This window comes from Rhinolophus ferrumequinum, chromosome 2 (genome assembly GCF_004115265.2).
Source record: "Rhinolophus ferrumequinum isolate MPI-CBG mRhiFer1 chromosome 2, mRhiFer1_v1.p, whole genome shotgun sequence".
NCBI classification, from domain to species: Eukaryota; Metazoa; Chordata; class Mammalia; order Chiroptera; family Rhinolophidae; genus Rhinolophus; species Rhinolophus ferrumequinum.
In genome coordinates this window covers 99698762-99721060 of record NC_046285.1, presented here as the reverse complement: position 1 = coordinate 99721060, position 22299 = coordinate 99698762, and the positions used below count along the sequence as shown (strand labels likewise).

Genomic DNA, 22299 nt, shown 5'->3' with positions numbered 1-22299 from the left:
CCACACACATGCCTCCAACACCCTGTTGGCATGTGATTTCTACACAATAGATACCAGGTGTGCTGGCTGCAGAACCTGCCCATGACCCCGGATCCCTGAAATGCTGAGAAAGCATTCCTCTGCTGAAAAGGCAAGATGGGTACTTACATTTTTAATGATCAGTGGGTATCTTGTTACCCGTTGCATAGGCTTCAGTATAAAACTAGAGAGAGGCATCCCTTTACATCGAGGGTCCATTGCCAATCTCTGAAATAAGAGATTGTTTTAAATGTATTTAAGAAATCTGCAAAATCCAGTTGGTGACATCAACATTGATGATATATTTAGGACTCCCCATCCCTTGCATGGTCTCATTTATTTGGATGACAACTGAGGAGCCTGGAGTTGGAAGGGCCGGACCAGTTATCCTGGTCCAGGATGGAGGTACTTTCCAGATGGGGAATGGGAGACCTGAAGATGTGACTCAGCCACCAGGGTTAATCCCTGCTCTCCAGATTCCTTCCATGGGACACATGGGACACTTTCAATGGGACACATAGTTGCTTACTTACAGAGGTGAGATTAGAGAATATTTCTTCTGGATATCTACAAAAACTTCATAACATTCCCAGGAACGAGGAGAATAAAAGTTCAGAGGGTAAGAATAAAAATTTCCCTTAAGTCCCAGAGATGCTGGAAGAGCTGAATGTCATTGACTGTTTCGAGCGGAGCCTGCTCACGCCTGGGGGAGGCTCAGACAGGGCAGGACATGAGACACAGGACTCCCTCTGGGGGCCTGCAGGCTGTCTCCATCCTGGATACCCTGCCTCTTTCTTCCCACAACTTTTGCCAATTCTGTCAACTCATCTGGAGTGCTGGAATCCTTCTATCCCCAAAGGTGGTCCTGTCCACAACTCACAGGGATTACGTGGTGACTGAGCTCTCAAAGGCTCTATTCAGGTTTGATGCCGTAGAAACAGACAGCTGCCATGACTTGGGCCCCAGGTCCTGAGAACTGTCAGCACCTGAACCTGCTCTAGCCGTGGGCATCGTTATTCCAGGAACACTTGGCAGCTGGCAAAGGCATGTCAAACTCCCACAGGTATGGGGTGGGGAAAGCTGAGGAGGGCAGGGGTGAGGTGAGAAGGGGCAACAAGCCCCCTCCCTGGGCTGGTGTCAGCATTTCCCTGAAGTTCAAGTGCATCCAGCGATGAGCTCAGCCTGACTGTACCCAGGGAGGACCCAACCCTTGGCTGAAACCCCAGGTGGCCTGCGGCACCTGGCAGCCCAGACTCTGCCTTCCCGTCTGCATCCCATCCTAGGTCAATTTCTTAGCAATATTTCTCCCCTTCGAATGACTTTAGAATGCCTCATTCATTAGTCAGCACATCAAAGCATTTCATGTTGAGAAAAACCAGGGCAGTGGGGTGGGAGGGGAGAAAGAGAAAGCGTATGTGAGGCTCTGGCTAAGAAGAGATGCAATGAGCACTCCACAAACACGATCACTGACGAGGAGGGAATGGCCTGCCCCCAAAATGCGTGAGGTACAAAGATAAGTCTGTCATCAGTATTATTTTGTTGTCTATTCATTCAAATGTACCTGTTTAGGAGAAGTTATTTTATTCTCTTATTATTTTTCTTTCCTCTGAGAGAGGCTGATTATATGGGCTGGCGTGGCCAGCAGGGACACACCCTGGCCAAGGTCAGGACCCAGGGCAGCAGACCCAGGGCCTGGTGCCTCTAGCAGCACCTCCACACGTGGTGGAGCCTGGCGCCTCCAGCAGCACCTCGTGGACACGTGGCTCCCAGACCTCTGTTAGCGCCCGAGGCAGAGACCTTGGCATCCCTCATTCACCCCCATGGGCTGCCTAGAGCTTGAGACCATCAAGAAAAACCAAGCTGGAAAGGAACCAACAGTGTGCACTGGGGCTCCTGGCCGTTCCCTCTGCAGGTGAAGGGCCGAGATCAGCCAAGAACTGAGGGTGCTCAGATTAAACAGAATCGGAAACTTGAGACCCACCAGCCCTCCTGGGACTGACAAATGAGATGGAAAATTTAAACCTGTATCCAAACAACACCACTAACACCTGGACAACAGATCAAAGCTCCCAGGCCCAGGGCTGGCCCCTCTTCTCCAAGCTCCCTTTGGTCACAACCACACCTGCCAGCTAGTGCCAGCCCCCTATTATTCAACCAAGTCCTCAGTCCCTTTTGGCCGTTAGCAGAAATATGCTTCCAAACATTTGAATCAGCCCCTCACACACCCAGTTGCCCAAACACAGCCACTGGTGGCCAGGGCTGGTGCAGGGGCTCGGCTCCGCCTGGGCTCCTTACTTTGACAAACTCCTTGAAGTCCGGGGCTTCGTCCGTCTTCTGCTGGATCAGGGCCGCCCCGTTCAGCTGGCAGCTGCAGAAGCGGATGTAGGGTTGCATATGTGGCAGCTGGGCCGTCAGGATGTCACCGATCATCTTCACAGGCATCTTCTCTCCAGACATCTTCTTGCGAACTCTCAGCGCTCTGCACGGAAACAGGACACGGCAGTGACACGGCACGCTTCCAGGTCACACAGAAGCAGAATGTGGGCGAGGGGCACAAACCCAAGGGCCACTAAAGGGTCTATGTGGGTGACGAGGAACAGAAAAGAAGTGAGTCTAGTTCTACACAGAGGTTACATCGGAGCATTTTCTTGGGCATGATGGCTGTTCGCTGCCTCTGAGGCAGAAAAACTTCAGAAAGAATCTTTACAAAACAGGTCAACATTGAAAAACAATCTTTTCTTATAGAGAAATAGAGAATCCTTTCTTTAATAACTCAGGATCCCTGGGTCAATGTTTCACTTTACGGATCATCTGTGCTGAAAGCCCCGGCTGGTGTGGTCCCAGCACCGAGCCTGTTTCCAGGCCACTGCGGCCCAAGGGCAGTTATTGTAGCCAGGGAACAGAGGGGACGTGGAGGCTCATTTTCAGACTAAACAGAACATAATTAAGATGGTAGATCAACTGCCACAGAAAAATAATCCCATTATTGTGTTCCCCAAAGCCAGGTACAAATGACTGAACCATCTGTGCTGTTCACTGCTTTAGGACGATGGCTAATTTGAAGTTGACTTAATTAAGAGGAGCTCTGGAGAGAGAAGCCTATTAATATAATAATGGACCGATGAACCCAAACAATTTATATCCTGGAGACCGAGGAGGGACTGGGAAGTGTTTATTCTGGGGTCCCGCTGCAGTCTGAGTGTTCACGGCCACCACAGCCAGGGATGTGCATCCCACCCTTCCAACTCGAACATGTCAGCTCCTAACACCAGCATCTAGAAGAAGGGCAGGGCACTGAGCTTCTACACGGCAGGGATAGCATGGACAGACGGATGAACGGACGGACGGATGGATGGATGGACGGACGGACGGACGCATGGATGGAACAGAATGATATGCTATATGATTTTAACATAAGGGTGGGAGGATGTCACTGTGAATTCCTTTGGCTGCCTTCCTGGCCGTGGTCATGCCTTCACAGTCATTTCCAAGGAGGCTCTGCAATCTCAGTATTAGGTTTTAAAAACTTCAGATCTCTTTATTTTCTTTCACCTACATTGTTAGTAAGAGAACAAAAATCCTTGGACTGGGCAAGCGAGCCAAGGAGAAAAACTTTAGGGACAATAAGTTATATGGTCTGAACAATCAGTGATTCCTTTTTTTCTTCCTTCTCCCCATCTTGTATTTACTCTCAAGATAGATATTTTATTTTTCTTTTGTTTTTTGCTTAAAACAAAATTGTGTCTATTCTCAAGTTAAAAAGAAGTTAAGCCGAACACTTTATATTTAAGAAATACAATTCTTTTTTTTGAGTACCTCTTTCATTTCTTTCTTTCTTTCTTTTTTTTTTTTTTTTAAATTTTTCGGGCAAGGAGGCAGGAAAGGATGTTGATAAAAGACAGTTTCCAGCACCTGGGCTTGTGCAGCCCTACCTACTGCTGTCACATCTGACAGCTGCCCCTAGGGCCTGCACCTGGGTCTTAATATAAAAAGGTTCTAGATCTTTCCGCCCTACTCTGCATATTAAAGACAAATTTCTCAGCTCTGGGCTCACCAACAAGAGAGCCAGCCATTCATTCTAATCCGCAAGCAGAGGCATCATTAGTAGGAAACCCACATGCTGCAGTTAGCCCCCTTTTATTTTCATTTTATTTACTTCCTATTTATCTGTTTGCTAAGTCCTATGTCCCCTAAGTACAAGCTGTCTCTGGCCCTTGGTCAGGAGTGGCAGATACGTGGCGGCTCACAGTTGGCCTTCTGGGATGCTCTGCCTGAAGTTCAGTTTATCCGCAAACGCCTCCCTCTTCCAGCCACGAGGGGCCCTAACACTTCACCATCATCGGGGCTATTCCTTTGCATGAAGAAATCAAGCCCATGCAGCAAAGTGAATATTTTTCATAATAAGATGTTGAAAAGGAAAAAAAATAAAAAGGAAAGAAATCAGGTCCCCATAAGGCTCCTGTTAAATCTTTTATCTGGAAGATGAAAATGAATCAGGTCATCAGAGGAAGGGGACAGAACACAGGACATTGTGATGGGAGAGAGGCGTGACCCAAACACGTTTGACCATGATTGACAATGTGCCAACTGTACTGCTCACCCCGGCTCCTTGAAACGATCCTGCACGTTAGACAGGGCAGGCACCATACTACAACTTTACAGGCTCTAAAACAAAGGGTCAGAGAGTCATCTCCCCAAGGAAATTGCCCAGAACAAGTTAGAAGGTGCTGGACCCTGGAAAAAAACTTGGCATGTCTGCCTCCTGGTTCTACATTCTTACCATGGGGGGGGGCGGGAAGATGGAACCTCCAGTGGGACCTTGCGCTTCACCCACCGAGCAGCCCCCGGCACAAGCGCCCCTTCTGTGTGACTTCGGACAAGTCACCCAACCTCTCTGGGCCTTGTTTGCCAGCTGTCACTGCACTCTCGATTCCTACGCCCAGGGCTGTAAGCACATCAGCACTAACAGAAAGGAGGAGTGGCAGGCCTGGCCCCGAATGAGCTCAGGAAAGAGGCGTCTGTTCCCCTGACAGGAGCAGGAGGAAGGGGAGAGAATGGGGCAGGGCGAGCAATGCCAGAGCACAGTTTTCCTCAGGCCAACCACGTCGTCGGGGCACATGGGGACATCAGACACATCTCCCACCTCCCCAACCGTCGACTGATAGCAGCCCAAGGAAAAGCGGTTTTAAGTTGTAGGTATAGTTTCAACAGAAAACCTTTGTGACTATTTTAAAACAACTTGTGTCCAACACTTTAGGCTTATTAGGTTGGTGCAAAAGTAATCGCGGTTTTTGCAATCATTTTTAACCATTTAAACTGTGATGACTTTTGCACCAACATAATAGTATTTGTAGGTTCAGGGGTTAACTAACCCCCTTTCCCCCAGGTGACTGGGGAGCCTCTCTCCAAGGCGAGGGTGGGTGCTTAGCCCCCACCACCGGGGTCCCCGGGGCCCAAACCCAGCACTTACTATGGACCAGACACTCATAGTCTAAAGGTCCCCTAATAAGAACCCCATGTGGTGGGTACTACTCTCATCCCCATATTACAGATGAGGACACTGAGGCCCAGCGAACGTTAAGTGACTTGCCCAAAGACACACAGCTGGTGGGTAACAGCAGGATGTGAGCCTGAGTTTGACCCAGACCTAAGCTCAGAAGATTCTAGAGCTGCCTCCTCAAGGAGGATAATGAAAATACTTTCTGTAAAACCCCCTGGGGTCATCTTTGATTATTTGTGTTCTAGAAAGAGCAGATGTGATATATTTTTCTCACATCTACGTCTCTGTGCCTCCTCTCTCCAACCCTCATCCACCCCCAGACACACACTCAAGAACGTGGGGACTTGAAATGACCTTATGAGAACAACACAGGGACCACGTTTAGGAAACAGCCACTTCCCAATTATGTGAACATAGAGATTAGGAATGGACCCAAGTTCCGGGGAGTCGGGGGGGCTGTGCTTCATGCTCGAGCCCAGGGAGAGAGTGGCCCTTCCTCCCAGCTGGCTGTGTCACCATGGACTTAATCTGCGTTCTAGCAAGTGCATTAATGAGGGCCTGGTGGACACACATTTTTAGAACTGGAAGGGACCTTTGTGATGATGTCATCCGATCCTCTCAGTTTCCAGGTAGGGAAACTGAGGCTCAAAGAGGAAGGGCAGCGAGTTGGGCTCCAAACCGAGGTCTCCTGACCCCTGGCCCAGTGTCTCTCCTCAGCCCTGCAGCTGCCTCTGAGAACTGAACCAGGAAGAAAATATCAACACTCCAGGCCAGCTTCTCGGAGAGCTATCCCGAAGATGCTGCTGAAGTGGGCAGTGAAGGGTTCCACCCTTGCCACCCGCAGGAGCCAAGATGCTTCAAGAGACCAATATTGGCCGTGGAGACCCAGGTCTGAGGGAAGGCGGGTGGGCTGCCTCATGCCCTGAGATGGAACCGGAATTGGCCTAGCTCTGGAAATTCTAGAACCACAGTACAAGCAGCACGTGGGGTGCCATGGCGATTAACTCTCTCCACCAGGAAAACTGGGAGGGGTGGGGGTGTTTTGGGAGGCATCAGAGCAAACAAAGAGCAAGGGTGCTTGTGAATAGAAATGAGCGAAAAGGCAGAAAGAAGCAGAGAGAGGCATGCACGGCGGGGCCCCCCGGATGAGCCCGTGTGGAGGTGCTGGCGTGTGGGAGCGGAGGGGCACAGCGAGGCAGGGGTCGGAGGAGAGGCTTACTTCAGCAGTTTGACATTACACATAGTCAGCTCCTTCCAGTTAACAAAAATCATAGCACCCTCTTTTTCTGTCAGCAGCTCAGACTCCATCAGGGGTTTCTGAAAGATCTACAGATGCAGAAAACGAAGCAGTTCAGAGAGTAGTTAGCTTAAAACGCAAACACACGCACACACAGATCTGTTCAGAGCGATGCAAAGGACCAAGGCGTCTGCAGCGTTGCTGGGAGACCCAGATGCAGGACGCCCGCATTCCTGCAGAGATTTCTGAAGCAGATGGCCCCTCCTCTGCCTGGGCAGGGACAGGGTCCCCATCAGGTCTGCACTGTGCTGCAAGGGAAGCTACTGCACCAGGACAAAGCCTCACAGAGTCTTCTGCCTGCGGTGAAGACATGGGCACAGTGGGAAAAGTGGGGGGCTTAAAGATGCATGTGAGTATGGATGACCCCTTCATCCTCGTTGCAGTGTCTACTGCAGTCAAGCCTTGGGCTTCCCGGGGGAGCAGCTTCCCGCAGCCTCCAACGAGCAGCCTGGGTGGCAGACTTCACTGCTCTGCTCTCAACCTGGGCTGTGCCTGGCACAAGGCCAGCATGTGCAGGCCTGGTACAGGGTGGGCGAGTCTCCTCTCCTGGGCTCTGGGAAATAAATGGGCCCACCCAAGCTCCATGTGGTTGGGTGACTTGCAGGAAATCACAGATATCCCCCAAACCCATGTGGCGAGCCCCTGCCCACAAAGAGTTATTACCCGCCACTGGAGGCAGGCCGCCATCCTGAAGGTTCCGTAGGGATGGAGGCAGCCTGTCTTTAAGTAAATGTGGCTGCACTGAGGCTGCTCGCTGGAAGCCCTACTCCTCCCGAGTCCTTAAGCTGATGTTGAACTTGGGCTACACCAGGCCACTGCAAAAAGGTGCCATATCCAAGGGGGTGACGCACATCCTAGACATCCTAGACTGTATATTTAGTGACAGTCAAGTGTCTGTTTTAAATTTGCACTCACTTTCTATGCATTAATAGTGGTCTTGTGGGCCAACAACCCATCCTGCATTCTGCATTCATTCAACACTGTGCGGCCGAGTCATGTCTTTCCTGGTTGTTAAGACTGTCAAAGACGGTTCCACAACTGCTAGGTGGCAAGGGGGCTGGCGTAGGGGGAGGGGAAGGAGTTTCTGAATTATGACAGTACTTTCCAAATTGCAGAGTGACCCTGAAATTCAGTTCTGCAAATGCCCTCATACGGTAACTTCCCCGGTGTGTGCACAAAAGGCTGCTTGCGAAGCATGGTTCCCCAACTCTGCATGTCCCAATCCTTCTGGACAGCGTGGCCAAGGCCCCTCAAGGGCTACCCAGCAGGAGAGACAAAATGAGATGTCATCCGGGACAGGCAGTGCCCAGCGACAGGCGGTGCCCAGGAAACGTCTTCCTTCTCAGCAACATTTCTCTCAGAAGCAATATGTAGCACTAGGAACGAGTTGAGACAGTAGCCAGATGGCTGCCACTTTCAGATGCCAACTCTGAGAGTCAGAGGAAGATGTGACTTGCTCTGTGCATCAACTAGTTGTGGCTGAGCTGTAACTGTGTGGACCTGGACCCCAGCTCACAGCCCATGTGTCTCTGTGCAGGCAGTACCTCACGGACTCACCTGTCCTCTGGCCTGAGTGATCTCTGCCCTCTGCAGGCAGGACTCAGAGTTGGCCAAGGGTGAGAATGTCACCATCTTCTCCTGGGTGAGGGTCTCCTATGTGGTTTACGGTCCTGCTCCCCGCACATCCAAAAGCTTCTCAGGCTCAGAATCAGGACATAGGCCTCCTTGGCAGAACCCCCTTCCTCTCCCCACCCTCTGCCAGTGCCCACGGTACCCGCTGGCACCCACAGCTGCTGTTACCTCTGTGACCAGCTGCAGGTCGTTCACATAGTTCTCCTCCGTGACAATGAGTTCGTGGATGTACCCTTGTCGCTTTCTTTCAGTTGGGGTCAACATATCCAAGAGATGTAAGTCTGAACACCCTGGAAAACACAACCATCACGACAATTTAGTCCAAGTCTGGGGGTGCCCACACAGCTTCACAGTGGTGATGCCCCAAGGCTCACAGTGGCCGGGTCCTGTGTTCTCACCTCAGTCAGGCAGTGCTGTGGGTCGAATTGTGTCCCCCCTCAAAAGATATGCTCCAGTGCTAAGCCCTGCTACCTGTGACTGTGACCTTATCTCTGCAGATGTCATCAAATCCAGATGAAGTCATACTCAGGGCGGGCCCTAATCCAATATGACTTGTGTCCTCATTAGAAGACGAGGCATTAATAACATCTACAGTGACAGATGGGTAACAGACTTATTGGGGTGACCACTTTGGGAGGTAAATAATTGTCTAATCACTATGCGATTTTGTAACCTAAAACTAATATAACATTGTATGTCAATGGTAACTGAAAAAATAAATTTTTAAAAATTAAAGAAAAAAGAACATGAGACAAGAGACAGACAGAAAGAAGGCCACACGGTGATGGAGGCAGAGACAAGCATGATGCATCCACAAGCCAAGGAACCCCAAGGATTGCCAGCAGCCATCAGCAGCTAAGAGAAAGGCACGGAACAAATTCTTCCCTGAAGCCGTTAGTTTAGAGGAACGCGACCCTGATGACACCTTGACTTTCTACTTCTCATCTCCAGAACTGTGAGAAAATTAATTTCTGTTGTTTTAGACCACCCAGTTTGTGGTCATTTGTTACAACAGCTCTACCACAATAAAACAGGTGGCTCACTCCTGCTTTATCAAAACCACAGAAATAAGAGAAAAGACGTAGGAAAATTGGCCCACATTTCCTGAGGGCTCACACCACGCCAGGCACAGTACAAAGAGCTTTACATCGGCAGCTATGTTTAACACTCACGTAGATACTACAATCACCTCCGTTTTACAGGCAAGGAAACTAAGGCTCACACAAGATCTCTCAGCTGGGGGGTGATGAAGCCGAGTTGATCCTCGACAGGTAAACCCCAGACACTGGGCTCTATGCTAGAACACTGGTATTGAGTCTGAGCTGCAGGCAGGACATGAAGTTGGTTTTGGGGGATGGAATGGCTGTGCTGAGGCTCCTGCCGGGCCTGGGGACCATCCAGAGCTGGCTCAGCTCTCCTGGACCAGGCGGCTGCCCCCTGCCTGTGGAAGCTGAGCAGTGAGCCTACAGGCAGAAAGGAAAAACCCTCCAGCTGCACGCAGCTGGGCGCCAGACCACTGCTGTGGCCAAAGATGCCCAAGCGAATTGCTCTGCAACCTGAGATGGGGTGAGGTGGTGCCTGCCTTTGTCTGCACCCGATTAGCTGGTTCTTTGGGTTTGTGTTTGCTTCAAATGTTCTTGGGTTATTGTCGGACGCTGCCATATGACACAGGCACACTGGAATGAGGAGCGGAGGTTCAGTTCTTGGGAACACCCCTCAGGCAGGCCTGGACCCACCTCTTCCAGGCCAGTGGTCACCCCTTCTTTTTTTTCAGGGGGTCCTCATTTAATCACAGAAATCAGATTTGTACAATAGATAGACTGGGAGGCGTCTTGCCTAGGGGTGGGGATGGGAGCACGGAGTCCCGTTCACTTGTTTTTCTCATCCCTTCTCCTCCCCACAAGGGGGCGCAATGGAGCAGCATGAAACCCCTTGGTGGGACCAGTGGTTCTCAAAGTGTGTTTCCAGCTCCAGCGGCGGCATCAGCCTCTGACATGCTCCAGCGGGAGCATGTTAGAAATGCAAATTATCAGACCCCTGATGAATAGACTGTCTGGAATTGGAATCTGATTTAACAAGCCCTCCAGGTGATAATTTCAGGTGCACTCAAGTTTGAGAAGCCTGCTCTGAACTATCAGGGTTTCCTCGGAGTTTCTGTCTTCTCACGACTGATCTAGTCTATATGCTGCAAGCTTCTGCAAATAGAACGGTCCCTCTGGGACAGTGATATCATAGACTTCTTGGCAAATGTTCCACCCTGCTCAAGATTAACTCCAGCCCTCAGTTGTGTCCCCTTCCCTGGCCAAATGTCTTTTCGGGAATGCTGTAGCTTCCCTTCCTGAGACAGGACGATCCCGGGACAGGCGGATGGATGCCGGGAAAGCAGCAAGGATGAGCCATCATTATGCTAACACCTTCTGCCTCCATCCATCGTGGCCTCATTCAAAGCCAGTGCAGCCCACCTGTCATTCCGCGGGGCCACAAGCTGAGTGAGAACCTTCATGCAGGTCCGCAGATGTATCTGGAATGAGGCCCTCTGCAACCACAAGCCTGGCCCAGCTGCTCTTCCTGCGTCGGGGCGTTGCTTGTGTTTTATTAAGCCGATGACATCAACAATGGACTGTCAGAAAGGAAGCAAGTCACGACTGCTCACTCTTCCATTCAGCCGGCCTCTGCCCAGCTGCTGCGTGAGCTCTGGCTTACAGGCAGCTAAGCAATGTCACCAATTTTCTTGGCTTTCATTAGGAAAGCCACCCAGGAAATATTCTTGAGTTAGGGAGGAACACATCTCGTTCCTGCCCTATTTTACCAAACTTGCCTGTTAGTGAGTCAAAGGGCCCAGGACTAAGGCCATTTCTTGTTAAAGGGAGGAATGCAGCCCTTCCATTACAAGGACTTGTGTGAACTCACAGAAGCAGAGTCCCCCTGGAATTTCTAGGACATTCCTGTCTGCAGGGATAGCAGCATATTGGTACAGAGCTGCAGTTCTAAAACCCTAAGCACTGTGCAGTGGTGTTTGCAGGGACACACACATCAGGCTAGTAGTGGACACTGGTTGGACTAGTCTTCAAACATCTGTCCCATTAGGTCACAAATTCCCTTGGGGAATCTGATGGATGCTATAATATAAACTCTTGCCCCAGAAAACATATGTATACGACGCACACAACATACACACACATTTTGCACAGCATTTTATAGGGTTCATAGTCCCTCTTCAAGCTTGTTCATGGATCTCTTGCATTCGTTCATTATTTTGAGCAAATAATTTGACAAATATTTCCTGATGCCCTACCATGAGTCTGGCACTAACTGCTGGGTGCTTTTGGAAAAGGAGATGCCTGTCTTCCAGAGTGTACAGCTAAGAACCTTGGGGTTCAGTGGTCCTCAACTGGGGGTGGTATTGCAACCCCCCACAAGGCTGAGGCTGTTACTGTTCCCCCACCAGGCTGAGAATGATGCTGTTCCCCCAGGCTGGAGATGGTACTGCCCTCCCCAGGCTGAGGGTGATACTGCCACTTCCCCACCCTCCCGAGGTGGTACTGCCCTCCCCGGCTGAGAGTGGTACTGCTCTCCACAGGATGAAGGGAGTGCTGCTCCCCAGCAGGCTGAGGGTTTTACTGCACCCTCCTTCAAACCCAGGCTGCGAATGGATTCTTGGTTGTCATAATGACTAGAGGTGATTGCTGGAATTTGGTGGGTTGGACCGCAGTGGCCAGATGACCTGAAATATACAGGACAGAGAACGGCTCACCCCAGCGGTCAGCAGCATCCCATTGAGAAACAGTCACCTTACTAGAAACTGACAACCCAACCAGACCAGAATTACACTCTACAGCAAGGCTGGTGCAAGTGACCAGAAGACTTGCTTAGAATGACTGAGGAACAAGAAACAAGGACCTGTGAGGAACGATGACAGGAACTGGCTTGCTTTGGATTTCAGAAGTTCTTCTGAGTCTTCAAGTTGTACACATGCAGTTTTGAAGAAGCTCAGAGCCAGAGTACAAGCAGAAGGTCCAGGGTGGATTTGGGCCATCGGTCCAAGAATCCCAGGTGCTGGAGCCAGTTCAGGGTGAATTGCAGGTCTGCTCATGTGGGTCTGGGGCGTGAGGAGGCAGCATGGCTCCTCCTCGGGGAAGCTCTGGCCTTGGCAGTCAAACCACCCAGCAGGCCCAAGCCAGAGCCGATGGAGCTGAGAAGTCTGAGCTGTTTGCCTCGACACATTCTGTCCCATGCAGGTCCACCTACCAGTCTTTCTGGAGACGGGGAGATGGCCTAGATGGCCTCTCCAGATCCCAGAACACAATAAAAAGCAAGGATTTTGTGGAAAGATTTGTCTTAGCATTATGTGCCAATGATGTTGGCTTGGAATCGTCTTCTCAGCTGCTGAACTGACCCATAGGACACTGTTTTTAAAATTTTTGCTGGTAAATGCCAGACCAAGAGAACCATTAAAGACTTGAAATAGGCACTTGGACCTCAAAAATATCCTTCCTTTGAAAAGTTAGTATTTAGAAAAACAACAGAGTTTAAAAACTCCATTATTCAGAGTAGGGTAAATGGAAAAGACATTTCAAATAAGAGAGTTTTCTTTAGGGGTGGAGGGACGTGGTCCCTCGCTCCTTTGGGAACCAGGATAAACATGGTTTGCTGGCTCCCTTCTCTGGTGAAAAAACTTTTCATGGACATCTCGATGTGAAGGGATTCTTATAACTAAGTATAATCCACTCACAGCTGAGATAATATTGCAAAAGACTCCAGGCAGTTCAAACTGACCCCCAATTATAGCCCACACAAAATTCCTAATCTATGTGCTATCCCTTATAAATTCATATAGTTAGACCCATTTACAAAATGGAGAGAGCTACAGTGACCTTTTGAAAGGATTTGATCTGGGGCACTGGAGAAAAGTATGGAAAATCTTACTCAAAAAGGCCATCCATCTCGACCCTTCCATGGGACAATGTTCATATGACTAGCCTAATCTAAATGAATTGTTTTATTACAGAAGTAATATATGCATGCATCCTTCTTGTAAACAGTTCAAAGAATCAGAAGTATTTAGGGTAAAAAGTGAGTGTCGCCCCTCTCCGACCCCTCCAACCATTCTCCTTCCTTTCCCAAAAAGGACCATAATTTTGAAAACCAGGCCAGTCCCCACAGCAAGCTGGCCACTGAACAAAGCAAATAAACTGGACTTGCTCCTGTTATGAAAGCGCCAACATATACAATAAGTTGGTCAATAAATATTTATTAAGTTCCTATGAAGTCCAAGAGAAACAGAAATAAGCAAGATAATGTCCTTCTCCTCAAGGAAACTCGCAGCCCTTGGGGAGACTCGACAGGAAAATTAAATTTAAAATAGCAAGCAACAAAGAATGGGCCTGTGAGCTGCGCTGATGGCGGCACTGTAGGACTCAGAAGAGTAAATGCTTTGTCCCAAGGGAGCTGGGTTCTGCAAGGAGGTCCAACTTGTGCTGGGTTTCCATATGGCCAGGCGGACGGGCCATTATGTTGAGGGTGTGGGGGCCAGCAAGCCAGGTAAATGCAGAGACGCTGTGAGACATAAGGTGGGAAGTAGATTACAAAGGTTGTAATGCCAGAGGGACCAGAGGAGACAGCTGGGTACCAATCAGCAATGTACTCGTACAAATTCAGGCGATGGTTTTTCATTTTCAAGGGAAAGGCTATACCAACATCTCTGGGGACATTCGGCCCCAATCCTCTGGCTAAATGGCCCCGGCTCAGCAGAATACAGGGTATCTAGGTTCTTGGGGCTCCTGTATTCTGAAGACTTCTCCAGGGTTGGCCTGATCATAGGAAACAGGGGCCTCATGCCCTGGCTTCTCCTGCCAGGTGAGCCCACATCCCCTAAAGGTGACTCTGGAGTCTCTGGAAATGAATCCAATTGTGCTGCCCTCCGTCTAGCTCCCAGGCTGACTGTCATGTGTGGGGTGGCAGCCATTGCATCCGGGGCTGAGATTCGGTGATGAATGTAGCAGGATGGGTTCTTGTCCTCCGGGAGCCTTGGTTTACTGGAGGCTCGGGCATCCCATGCAGATTCTGGTCCTTGCCGAGTCGCAGGCACCTGGCTGAGGGAATCACTGGGTGGTTATCAGTCCTTGAGACCTCAGAGTTGCAAATCCCTAAGCCTGGATTTTTATGGGGTCTCACGCCAGCTGGGCACAGAGGCCTGTGGAATGCCACCTGATGGCACCAACCCCCCCCCCATGCCTATGCCCAGGTGAGCCCAGGCCTGGGGACTCCCTGGGCCCCACGAAGCTGGGGGTTTCTGCTCAGCTGCACTCGGTCATAACCCAGAAGCTTAAAAATGCCATTGTGGTTTCCGGATAAGCTTAATTTTCTCCCAGGAAGAGGAATCCGGTTTACATGGGCTGTCAGGTAGTTGAATGGCTATAAGAAGTGGTGAAAATCAAATTATTCCGGGATAAGTCATCTCTTTATTTTCCATAAATATGAATGTTAGCAATTTATTTTATTAAAGGAGTATCATTCATGGCTTTATAATTGACATTGGAATTCCTGGCGTGGCGTCAAGTACCCTATGGTATGTATTTGTTACCTCATTCCTGGCCCCGTTTATGTCACCACCCTTGTTTTTCTTTCTTCCTGAGTTTCTGCTGTCCATGTGTGCTATTCTGCAATAGTTTAGGTATCTGACGTAGCGGTCACAAATGAATCCTTTGGGTACACAAGGTAGCTTGGGGTGTTACAAGGACAACACTTTTATGGGACTACGAGGGAGGAGGCAGCAGTTTTGACTAGGGGGTTTGGGCACTATTTTCCTGAGGAGGAGGAATTTGCGGTGGGCTTCATCAGGCAAATGTCAGCCTGGGTGGGTAGGAGCGAAGGAGCCAAGCAGAGCAAGCATCGCAGGAAAGGGGAGTAAGAGAGGAGTGCCTAGACCCCAGGAAACAGGTGAGGAAGAGGGAAGCAGATGCTGGGTAACAGGTGTGGTCGAAAAAGGGATGCTGTAACAAACCACAAATTCCTAACGGGGCAGGTCACGGTGGGTAGTCACGCCCCAGGCCTGTAACTTCTTTAGTGAAAGGTTTTTTAAGCCAGCCTCCCATTTTCTTGTGCATCTAGGTTAATACACCTTTGAAATACCTGAAGCAATACCCCTCGAGGGTGTAACCCCCCCTCAAGAGAGCACATAGTCATCTTAACTATCCTGTAATCCAACCCCGACCTCCATGGAATCTTCCTTACGTCCCCTCCCTAATCTCAAGTGCATCAGAGAAGCTGCAAAACTTCTCCAAAGCTCTTGAGAACCTCTTCCTGGCAACTGTTGTCGATTTTGGCTCAAATAAACTCATAAAAATTCTCTACAGGTTTGGACGTCTCTTGTGTGGACATAAGGAGTTAAGGAAAATTAATCCTGAATGCTACCGTGAGCCCACCGGTTCCAAGCACTGTACTATGTATATAAACTTACTGAATCCTCCTATTTGGCAGCTGTTGTTGTTATTCCCCTTTGAACAGACAAGGAAACTGAGGCACTGCGGTGAAGTTAAGTAACTTGCCAAAGGCTGTCAATAAATGGCAGAGGCAGTCTGACCTTAGAGATCCTGCTCTCAAGCCACTGTGCCTCTTGCCTTGCTGCACAAGCGACGTATTAGTCAGCTCCACAGACGGTCGGCTTAGACAACAGAAATTTATTGTTTCAGTTCTGGAGGCTGGACGTCCACGATCAAGGTGCCAACAAGGCTGGTTTCTCCTGAGGCCTCTCGTAGACGGGCAGATGGCCCCTTCTCTGTGTCCTCACATGGCCTTCCCTCTGCACGTGGTCATCCCCGGTGACGGGTTGTGCTCAAATTCCCTCTTCTTAGAACACCAGTCAGATGGGATGAGGGCCCACTCCCAGGGGCTCATTGTAACTTAGTCACCTCTTTGAAGGCCCTATCTCCAAATACATTCACATTCTGAGGTAGTAGGGGTAAGGGCTTCAGGACATGAATTTGGGGGGACATAATTTGGCCCCAAACAGGTGGGGAAGTACAGTCAAGGAGGCTTTGAACCCTGGAGTGAGGCAGCTGTATTTTTGTCTTGGCTGTATTTCAGGAAAATCACCATGGCAGCTGCATGGAGGATGGATGAGGGCTGTGGCACTTGAGTTCAGCTGCATGTCAGGATCACCTACGGAGCTTTTCAAAAGCCCCAAGTCCCCACTGTACCCCAGACCAATCAAATCTGACAGGCCAGCATGCAACCCAGGCGTCCATAATTTGTAAAGCTTCCAGGTGGTTCCGATGTACAACCAAGAGAGAGGACCACTCCATCAGTAGGAAGATTGCCTGGCAATCAAGATGTCTGGTGTGAATTAGAAGCAAGATTCGAAAATTAGACCTGTCCAGGCGCATGCAGCACGAGTGGCCACAACTGCGGAACCAAATTCAGCCCAATGCAAGTCACTGAAGCTCAAAGGGGCGTGGTGGCTATAACCACAGAATGCCATCCCTCTGAGGCCATCAGCAACCCGGAGCCCAGAGAACCTCTGATGCTCTGACCTGGCGGCTGCACTGCCACCACCTGACCCTCAATTCTAGGGCCACTTCACTCAACAACCTCATCTTATGGATGGGACAGCGGAATCCAGAGACGTATGGTGATTTCTGTCAGGAATAAAACCTTTGCTCCTGATGTCTTGGGAAATGGAGAATCACAAGGAAACCACCAACTTTTCAGAGTGGGCCTGTGGGTGGTCCATACCCGGTTCTCTCCTGGTACATTCCTGCTGAGAGGACACTTGTCCTTGGAACCTGAGGCTATCAGGGGCTGTAACGGGCAGCCAGGCTGGGTCGAGGCAGCCAGGTCTTTTCTGAAAATGACCTTCGGCTGACCAGTCCTAGGCAGCCCCAGACCACAGGAAGCTCTGGTGGCCAGACCAGCTGTGGGTGACCCAGAGGGGCAAGTGTACTTCTCATCCCAACAGAACTTTCTTCACAAGGGTCTAAGAACAGCCTGGTCCTCTGGGGTCTCCTAACTTGGCAAACTGTTAGGACCCATGAGACAACCTGAACCCAAGATACCTCCTGTTTATTTTCAGCAACTGCACGCATGTGCTCAGACCACTGCTTTCGTGGAGCTTCCATTCTAGCGGGAGAAGACAGAAAACCAAACTCATGCATAAGCACCATATTGTGTTTAGGGTGGTTATAAGAATGCTGAGTAACAAATCTTATAATTCATAAGCTCATTTCCTGTTCCAAGGTCTTCTCATGTGAATTTATCTTTTAAACGATGGTGCTGCCCCACCCATAGGTTTGTGCAGGGTTCTTGGCCACACACAGCAGGGGGACTGAACACTGAGTGTCCTTCCCCTCACAGCCTAGTTGGGGAGGAAGGGGTGAGCCTGTGGAGCAATGGCAGGGCCACACAGGACTGTCCACCACAAACACTTCCTGAACAACTGCCATGAGTGAGGCATGCTGGGCGATAGCTGTGTGTGTGGGGTCGATGCTACTACCCCCCAGTTTATAATCCAAGGGGAAGACTAGGTATCAGGAAATAATAAAGCACACAAGGGGAGGTACATCACTACGTATTAGTGCTGTTATGTGTAGGTCTTAATGGGCTATGGCCTTGTCCCCAAGGAGCTCACAGTCTAATTAGGGCAATAGGAGTATCTATGTGTCTCGGCATCAGTCTATCCATTTGTGTTTATTTATGACAAGTAACTAGGACTTCAGCAAAGAGCTGAGTCACGGAGTCAATGGAGCTGGCCAGATGGCAGAGAAAGGAAGAGGGGTGAGGGTGGTCAGATGGAGACAGGGAAGAGGGAGTGAGCACATTTCCACCAGTGACTTCAGCTTGATGCAAGAAGGTGGGGAGAAGACTGTGGTGATAGAGGGAAGGTCTGGTCGGGTCACACTCGCCATGCAGGATGGAGATAAATGATGGGGGTCCATGGATCTGAGCCTGTGCAGCGCCTCCCATTGGACATGCAGGTACACAGAGCCCTGGGAGGAAGATGAGGGACTGAGTCACGGGTCTCTACCGCAGGAAAAAGCTCACGTACATGCTGTCTGCTCACCCTGCACCTCTTCCCCAGTGTGGGCCCTGGACAGCACAGTGAGGACCAGTGACTAAGGCGGGCCTTTCCATCAAGTGGTTTGGAGGTCAGAAGAGATAGTTTTCAAGAGGGCCAGTGGAAATCCATTGGGGCAACAGAAGACTAGACGTTGTTGAGGGTTGTCATGGTGACTCGAAAGTTCGCTGGGATGCTGGAGACCAGCTCTGTAAGGGGCCCAGCCTGGGATTTCACCTCTTCAAGCATCAGTGTCCCCTTCTGCAAGCTACAAAGGCCCATGGCCTCTGAACCTGCAACACATTTTGGTGCTGAAAACCGGGCTTTTAGATGACAGAAAAACGGGTTTTTAGATGACAATAGCCAACTATTGGTGGTCCTGTTAGCAATCCAGAAAGGAAGGCCCTGGTTGGGGGAAGGTGTCCCTGAGGAAGTGACGGCTGAGCTGCGCTAAAAGTTGAGCACAAATAGGTATAAATGAGGAGAGAGGAGGAGAGGGGCTGCCAGATGGGTGGAAGAAGGGAGCAGATCAGGCAGGGCATTGCAGACCGACTACAAGATTTAGGTCTTTATCCCATAAGGACTGGGAAGCCCCTGGGTGATTTTAAGCAGAAGCAGTTGGGTTTTGAAAACACCGCTCTGCCCACCACGTGGAGAAGAGGAAAGTGTGGAACAGAGACCACCTAGAAGACTGATGCTTCTTTACGGGAGGGGCAGAAGAAACGTTCGCCCTCAGGACCTTTGCACTTATTCATCGGGCTTAGAACGGGCTCCCTTTGATCTGCACACTGACTCCCTCTCTGCTGTCAGACCTCTACTCCCATGTCACTTCTCTAGAGAGGTCTCCTTGGGGGGCCACCCCACCCACTATAGCCCTGACCCTCAGTCACCCACCACTACCTGAAATGATTTAGCTTATGTCTGCTGGGGTCAACCCCCGCTCCGACAAGCTTCAGGGGAGCAGGTTCCTGGTCTGCTCGCATCCCATTGAGCTCAGTCCTATTACCAGGCTCCATATTTCTCAGCCACGACTCTCAGGGACAGGAGCTGCTTGCCGGGGAAACGTGGGCAGACACAGCCCCTCCTGGTCTCACAGGCGATGTCCAAGCCTTTGACACAGCATAGGGACGGTCTGGGGGAGGGGGAGAACTGGCAGAAGTATTTCTGCCCCAGGAGGATGGGGTGGGGTGAAGGTTCCTACTGGAGACCACGAGTGGCGGGCCATTAAAGGATTCTGTGGGGGCCTTCCCACGCGGGCCTCGGAACTCCAAGGTAACGCCCCAGAAAAGAAAGAAAGGGGCAGATTGCGGGCCTCACACTCTGCTGGAGGCCCAGCAAACAGAGCAGAGGCGTCCAAGGCCCAAAGCTCTGGCTCCTGAGAGCATCTCAGGGTGTATGTACGCGGTGGGGCGGGAGAGAATTCACCTCCCAGCCTCTAAGCTGGGGGTGGCTGCTGTGGAGACGGCGCCTTGGTAAAGCACCCCTAGTGACACACGTCCCTTATCCGAGCTGCATGGCTGCTTTAAAAAAAAAAAAAAAGCAAGCTTCTGGCATGTTTGGGGGCTGAACGTTCCAGTCTTTGCTGGCAAGAGAACACAAGACCACAGAATGCAGTGATGACAAATAAAGGCCCAGTGAGGCAATGCATCTGTGACAGGTTTATTGTAGAGCTCTGCAGGGGCCTGCCAACTCAGTCCACAGACATGACATTTCAAAGCTTGCCACATTCCATTTGCTCCGCCGGCCTCCCCACCGCTAGCCGTGTGAAACACAGGGCAGCTTCTCCCCGTCCGCCAAGCGTCCACAGCCACAAGTCCAGAGTGTCACTGAACGTTTTGGGAACATGGGAAGTGTATGAAAAGGCTGCTTGCTTTGACACAGGTAGGCCTCCTGCTAAAGGAGAGAACAGATTTGTGTACACACGAAGGACAGGTTTAAAGGTTGTAAGGGAAGCTGTCCAATTTTTTCTCTCTGAAACCCCCAATCTGCAAAAGCCTGTTTTCTGAAAAAGCCCTAAAATGCACACACAACCCACGTGCTGTCTGGGTTTAATGCAACAAAGCAGGAAGCCAGTTAAATGGATTCTGTCATGCTCACCGACCACGCACAAATGCCTTTTCTCTCCAGCAACAACAACAAAGCTAGTAACTGTCCGGGCTTTCTGTCTGGTAGGTGGTATTATTCTCTCTCCACACGTAAATGAGGAAACTGAAGCACTGAGAGGTTAAGCAACTTGCCCACGATCACACACCTACTAAGTGGCAGAGCTGGATTTGCACCCCTGCTCCAAACTGCCATCTTGTATGGCTTCTAGCTTCTATCAGGGCCCAGGATATAGTTACCCTCTCCTCGCCCACCTCCCTCAACTATCTACCTTTAGGAAAATAAAATGTTCCAAAGTTTTAAGAGAATGGAGTCAAATATTACACTGAACTTGTAGATAAACTGTGTTATTATGTACGGCACCATGTTTTGCTGGCAGAGGCGGGAATGGAAATGAGAAGCTCTGGCAACACCTGATCTTAGGGTGGCACAGGGCAAAGGCACCTCTGGCAAGCCTGCGTCTTTGGAAAATCTGCCCGCAGTTGGGGTGGAAAGACGAAAGGTTGAGGAGGCAGCTGCGTCTTGACCTTGTGCAATGGAAAGGTGCAGCAACGAGCGGGGGCCCTTACCCACAGCTCCCACCTCCCCCGGCAAGCCCCACAGTGAGGGAACCACAGGAGGGAGAGGAACGCACTCTCCACTTTTCCACGAATAGTCACTGATTCTGTGGAGGCAGGCAGCTCTGCGGCCCCGGCATAGACAGGGGTATTGTAACATGGAACAACATGACAGAGGACGGGCCAGGGAGGCTGGGAGCTGCCTTTGAGAATGTCACTGTAGCTCCCAGACCCTCCGTGTTCCCAGCTACCAAGGGCAGGGCTGGCCGGTGCCCACTGTTCTCCACTTCATCGAATAATCTGCAGGTGCACCTCGGCACCTACTCTCCCCCATCACGGACCTTGCCCCCACTTTCCTGGTGGGGCCTGGAATGCAACAGAGAAGACCGCATGCAAGACTGTGACGGGGACCAAGAGGGGAAGGGACAACATGGGACACAGAAGGGGAATCGAGTTCTTCGATGCTCTGAGTGAAATCGTGTCCTTGATGAGAAATGGCAGGTCCAAAGTGCCTTTCCCTCCTGAGTCAGTCAGGAGAAACTACTCCACAGTAGGATAGGTCCAACATGATGCCCTCAAAGGGATACTTCCTCTTAGGAGGCTTGGAACATCAACTGACACTATGTGCCAAGAATACGTGGAAAGAGCAGCTGTCCGCATCTGCCAGAATCTTCTACAGAATGACATTCATCTGCTTGCTGGCTCTACTGTGACCTCACCATTTACCCTGCTGTTACCTGTTACTACACTATAGACACAGGCATGTAAATCACCTGTACATTACTCTCTCTCTCTCTCTCTCTCTCTCTCACACACACACACACACACACAAACACATGCCCAGCTTGTTGACAGCACAAAACATGGTAGCTTAACAGCAAATTGCACTGACTTAATTTTATAACTGAGTCTCATTTTTGTAAAAAAACGAATCTTAAAAGTTTTGTGACTCAAGTTATATCATTTAAAAATGCCTGAGGAGTTTTCCATTTGAAGAATGGAAACTTCCTGAGGCAATGCAAACCTTTGATACAGAATAACTACACACCAGGAAACATTCCAGCAGTCTTTTATGTGTGGTGTTTTCTTAAAGAAAGGCCCAAGAGAACTCTGGCTGAAGTGAAATATTCACATATAGCTG

The 22299-nt window shown here is 50.2% G+C and overlaps 1 protein-coding gene across 6 annotated transcripts in view; it reads right to left on the bottom strand.

The window, feature by feature from the left end:
- Positions 1-22299, bottom strand: part of ITSN1 (intersectin 1) — a 186140-nt gene that overhangs the window by 18654 nt on the left and 145187 nt on the right. For 5 of the 6 annotated variants that reach the window (XM_033133309.1, XM_033133327.1, XM_033133317.1 and 2 more), the window contains 4 exons: positions 8616-8737; positions 6738-6844; positions 2314-2497; positions 148-246 (listed from right to left, as the gene is read on the bottom strand). In XM_033133309.1, coding sequence (XP_032989200.1) covers positions 148-246; positions 2314-2497; positions 6738-6844; positions 8616-8737 — 512 coding nt within the window. Of the gene's footprint in view, positions 1-147; positions 247-2313; positions 2498-6737; positions 6845-8615; positions 8738-22299 lie in introns of those variants that run through there. The other variant, XM_033133354.1, reaches the window with a different exon arrangement.